This window comes from Lupinus angustifolius, chromosome LG01 (assembly GCF_001865875.1).
Source record: "Lupinus angustifolius cultivar Tanjil chromosome LG01, LupAngTanjil_v1.0, whole genome shotgun sequence".
NCBI lineage: Eukaryota > Viridiplantae > Streptophyta > Magnoliopsida > Fabales > Fabaceae > Lupinus > Lupinus angustifolius.
This window is the reverse complement of record NC_032009.1, coordinates 22,165,139-22,170,936: the sequence shown is the minus strand read 5'-3', so window position 1 is coordinate 22,170,936 and position 5,798 is coordinate 22,165,139. Positions and strand designations below refer to the sequence as shown.

At 32.7% G+C, this 5,798-nt stretch overlaps 1 protein-coding gene across 1 annotated transcript; it reads right to left on the bottom strand.

Annotated features, from left to right (window-relative positions):
- On the bottom strand, positions 923-4,944 carry LOC109355606 (AP2-like ethylene-responsive transcription factor AIL5). Its single transcript, XM_019598849.1, has 9 exons — positions 4,482-4,944; positions 4,101-4,398; positions 3,798-3,880; positions 3,214-3,222; positions 2,922-3,010; positions 2,753-2,826; positions 2,615-2,665; positions 2,399-2,475; positions 923-2,035 (listed from the first exon to the last, which is right to left on the bottom strand). Exons 1-9 carry the CDS (start codon positions 4,669-4,671, stop codon positions 1,356-1,358), a joined length of 1,551 nt encoding a protein of 516 aa, XP_019454394.1. The 5' UTR covers positions 4,672-4,944; the 3' UTR covers positions 923-1,355.

The window sequence follows — 5,798 nt, the reverse complement described above, 5'->3', positions numbered from 1 at the left end:
GTAAAAGATTATAAATTATCGAATGTGTTACTTATTGTATGAGAGAAAAAAGGAGCCAAAAAGAAAACCTGCCCAAAAAAGTTATCTAACACTATCTAGTTTAATAAACTACCTTTGCTAAGGTGTACCTGGATTCTCTCTTACCATTAGCTAACTAAACAAGTATCCTATCCATTAATGAAAAGACAAGTACTTGATTTTACATATATTTTTAATATCAAATGTATTATTCCATTATATATAGAAAGATAAAAATGTTTTATTATATTATTGTTTCCTTTGTTTTTATACTATTTGTCTCTCTATATAATCAAAATCTTATTAAACCCATATACATATGTATGGACTAAAACCAGAACTAAGAGTTACGACTAAATATCTTGTTTGTACAACAATAGGATTAGTAGACCCTTGTGAAAAACCATAACTACCCTGATCCAAATCTATTACTTGTTACATGTAGAAGAGTAAGAAATTGAAAGACATGTTATGTGTACAATTTTTTTAATCCTAACAGTTATATATTTCTCCCATTCTTCTAAGGGGAAGAGAAAAATAATAAGACTTAACATTTTGTTTATGGGGTATGTTTTTCTTGCATCTGGTTGGTTAATCTATGTGATTGTGTAACAACAAGTCAATATCACAAAAAACACTTAAGCCTTAATTCAAAATCGAGTCAGATTGATCAAACATGCTACAATAATATATCATATATCATGTTCGTATATAAATTGATGAAACTGTTTATAGGTTGGGGGTATACTATTCTAATATGTGTGTCCTCACGTCAAAAATAGAAGAGAAAAATGTCATAAGAACGGTATAGTCAAAACATATACCGATAAATGTATCAAGTTATTTTTGGTCAAAATTTACCTAAATAAGTTAAGGCATACAAATGGTACTACAAAGCTTAATAGGCAACAAATTCCTTTCACATAGATGGCAAGTTGATACTACAAAATGAAATAAAAGCATTACAAAAGGATACCTTTCCCATTATACTAATAAATTTCATGTCAGTATATTAACAAGGACAAAAGGCTGAAGCCAGAAAGAAAAACTAATACAAGAAAAAGGAAAAAAAATACAAGACTTGAAAACAAAGGATATTTGAGTTAGTACAGTGTCAGCTATAGCTAGATATGGCTTAGTGAATTATGATTTGTCAGTCCAACTCATATTTTGTTCATATACTCTCATCAGCTAAATAGACTAGTCCTTTCAATTTCATTGCATTGATTTGCATGCCAAAAACCACCATCACTACTATTGTCCTTCACCTTTCATCATTATATGCAAAGCACAGATTCTCATCCTTTTTTTTAACTTTCACCAGCTTTTGGATGATCTCATTCCATGCCAAATATTGGGGTTTGAAAGAGACTTGGTTTATCATGGGTTTGAAATGTGTGCAGGGTTGGTCCAATCCAGTTTCCATAACCACCAGAAGAATTCACATAACCACTATTACTATTTAAAGAAAAGATGGGTGTGGCCAATGGGATTGAACTTGAATTATTAGAACAATCACCACTTTGTGGATGAACAAAGATGCTTCCATTATTCAAAAATGCAGCATTGTTAGTATTATTATCACTTGAAGGGGGAGCAGAGAAGTCCATGAGGAATGGTGTGCTATTGGTGGAAGATTGAAAAGAAGTTGGTGTAGTAGTAACACTAGTAGTGTTACTATTATGGTAGCCTAGGATGGACCAATAATCTGAAGGGTCTTGTTTGATGGGAATGGCAAAGCTGAGAGTGGAGTTTGAAGGTGGTTGTTGCTGGTGTGATGCAAAGGACACTGATGAAGCTGAATTAGATGGATCTTTCTCATCTGAATGGCTTTTGCTTTGATCAGATACAGAATCTGTTGAGTTTTTGTTCTTGCTTGATAAACCACCAATAGGAAGGGTACTATTTGCAATGTTCTTTACATCATAGCGACTCATGTCAAAGTTGGTCACTGCATTTAGTCCTCTGAATTTGATTGCTGCAATGTCATAGGCCTCTGCAGCTTCTTCTTGAGTACCTAATTTTTTGACAAAAAAATGCTCAAGTTAATACCAAATCATTAAGATTATAATAGTATTGAATAAATGAGATTTAGCTCCTCAAAATTGAAATTATAATTGGTTTAAAAAGCCAAATTATTTAACCTATTAATTTATTGTACATGTGCATATATCTTATCACCATGTCAATTACTAATTCTCTGATCAATGGTTATATTTATATTCTATCATCTGTAGCCAGATCCAAATAAATGTATCATCATCTAGATTATTTTTGCAGGTATATAAAAAACAAGCATCTTGTTGTTTTGAAAAAGAATATTGAATAATAGAAAGCAACAAAACAATAATTGACATGTATAAAGTATGGAAGGACTCACTGAAAGTGCCAAGGTAAAGGTCTTTGTTTCCGGCAACTCTGCCAATTCTTGCCTGCCATCGACCATGCTGATGGTGCCTAAAAAACAGGTTTTAAACACCGAACAACGATTATTTTATTAAGTCAAATTAAAAATGTATGCTAGTGCCCAAAGAGAAAGAAAATGTGGCCACATAAAGTTAAAAAAAACAAAAGTAGAAGATTTATAGATATCTACCTTGTCACTCCTCTGTATATAGAGGCCCCTCTAGAGAAACCACTGCTCTTCCTATAATATGAAGGAAAACAAGCATGTCAATTAAACTGTACTAGTTGCCTTATGCACATTAAAAGTAAGATGTAAATATTTTCTTACCTTCTTAGAGAAGCAACAAACTCTTGTCTGGTCATGTTCTTCATGTCCTCTAGTTCCTTCTCATAGTTAGAGATCTGTGTACATTACATAGATCAAAAGTAAAAATGTTGAATAAGGCCAAATTAGTTGCTATTTGTGAAATGATATGAATATTTCTTCTGTTACTTACAGGGAAGTTTGTAGTTATTGTTGGACCCCAGTACTTGAGAGCTGCAAGATCATAAGCTCTTGCTGCTTTCTCTTCCTTATCGTAACCACCTAAAAGGGATGTAACAAAAAACCCATCTTTGAGAAAAATGATTAATCTTAAGAAGATTCTGAATCTAAGAAAACGTGTGCATTCAAATTGATAATCATGAATGAACATGAGGGAATATGCTTTGTTATACAGTAAAGAACAAAATGATGATGTGGTCAAAGGCTAAACCATAATATAATTGTTGGATAGTAAACAAACTCACCTAAATAGACTGAAAAACCATAATGAGCAAAGAATCGCACGGGTCAGCAATCATTCGCCAGGTACAAAAGCCACACAAAATAAACAAAAGAAAGCAGGGTCAGAATCTTTATGATCCACTCACTCATGCTAATAATAATAATAATAGAAATAATAACAATGAATAAACAAACGCAGTGTGCCACTGTTGCACTATCTAGCAATGAATCTAAATAGACATGACACTCCTACACATTCAAATACTAGTAGCAAACTAACTAGGCGACAAAAAAATAATCAACAATCTTGCACTGCTGCAACTGCGAACTCCTGACAGATAAATCTGAACCCTTGAGAAGGGTTTGTGTTGGGATATGAATTTTGAACCACGAGCTACATTCTTTTACTCCCATTTATTCCGGTTGACCGTTCTCACACTCACATTCACTGTGATTCAGTCCTAGATCTCGCAGACCCAGTTATAATCCCTCTTTAATTAGTTTGAATTTTAAAATGGTTCAAGATACAAACTTTTTTTTGAAGATTTATTCGTTTGAACAAAAAAGTAGTGTCTATTACATGTATATTTTTCCTTGTTAGTATTACCTTGTCTTCCTTTTCTGCTTTGTCCTTCCCTTCTGCAGCTATTGTCCCAAAGATGAGCTTCATATCTACCCGTCCATCTATGTCTGAAAATAGTAAACAATATAATATCAATAAAAAGAAACTATATTTTTTTATCACAAATATTAGTACATTAGCTATGTGTTTTTCACTTCATTTCTTAAACTCTTCATTTCTTAAACTCTTCATTTCTTAAACTCTTCATTTCTTAAACTCTTCATTTCTTAAACTCTTCGCTCTAATAACAATAATAATAATAATAACTGAAAATGAATTTGTTAATACCGGGTGACGCCACGGTATATGGAGGTGCGTTGGCCAAAGGTGTCAGAAGTTTTCTTGGGAGATGGTTTCTGAGGCTCGGTGGTTGGTTCGGCACCGAAGCCGCGAGGGTAACAAGCAGCTAAGGTTGTCTTCAGTTCCGAACCGTATATGTCGGTTTCGGTAGAGAACTGGTGAAGTTGTAAGGGTGCACCTGTTGCTGCTGTTGTGGTGGAACAACCTAAGAAATCCTCGAACTTTGTTCCACCGCTGAATATAGAGAGGTTAGTTGCCTCTGGCGGTGCTTCCACGTTATTGCTCCCTGAAAAAAATACATATTTTTTTTAAAGAAACGTAGAATATATATGCATGGTTCTATGTGAAAAAAGAAGAAGAGAGAGAAACCTGTGAGGTAAAGAGATGGTGTGGGTGTTGGATAAGAGAAGGAGTGGAAGAGGGAGAGGTTATGGGAAGAGTGTTGTGAAGAGGAAGGGTTAGGAAAGTGGTTAGAGAGGGAAAAAGCGAGGGAGTTATTGTTATTGTTATTGAAGTTGGTGTTGGTGTTGTGGGGTGAAGAAGAGGTTGATGAGTCCATGGTTGAAACTAGTAGTTGGGTGGGTTTTGTTTGGTAGTTTTTATGATCGAGAAAGAGAGATTGGATTAATTTGGGTGGAAAATCAGTTCGGTTTTTTCTTTGGAAACTGCGTTTGTTAAAGAATCTAGGAGCTGTTTAGAGAGAGAGGGGTCAGAGTTTGAGAGGTTGAAGAAAAGAGTGTGAGATTATGACACAGATATAGAGATGGGGTGGTGTAAGAGAGAGAAAGAGAAAAGGACTCAGCTCAGTTGCTGCTTTGTTTGGATTGCACGAAAAACGAGGTTCTTTCTCTTAAATGGATGTAAATATCAATCAGATATATGGTATGATATGAATACAGCATATGAATGAATGAAAAATGCGTCTGGCTGCATGTGCATCATTTCTAAAGGAGAAAAAAAAAATGGTATAAGTTTATACATTCTCATTTCATCATCTATTATTGATATTTAATTATAATTGACTTTTTAAAAGAGTAATCCAAATGAACGGTGAAGATGGATTGCATGTGTATAATCAAAAAAGTAATTGAAATGAATGATAAAATGTATGTGTATAAATCTTTACACTACAATGTATTATACTCTTTCTAATATGTCTAGTATAGAGCATCGGTTAACAATTTAAATATAAAAATATTTACATGATCGTATAAAAGTTTTATACAGTATTAGTCAATTATTTATTATTTATTTTTAATTAATTATTGTTGACTTTTAAAAAAAATATAAGTGGATAGCTAATGATGTATTGATTGTGTTTATGTATAAATCTTTAAATTGACCATATATAAAATGAGTATAAAATCTATGCACGGATAGTATAAAGATTTATATGTATCATTCACCATGTATTTGTATTTCTTTTATTAAAAAATTAGTAATGATTGAAATAAATTGTAAATGATGCAGTGATAGTATAAAAATCTCTTCCACCATTGGTGTTTACATTTTTCTCATATTATATTCATTAAATATATAAATATTTATTAAAAATATATTTTCTAATACATTAATTATCTGAAATGTGTACTTTTTAACGTTTTGCTTTTGCTTTTCGATTTCTTAAGTATCCTTAGCACACTTATTAGCAAGACGAAATCATCAAAATAACCTACTAATATTGAG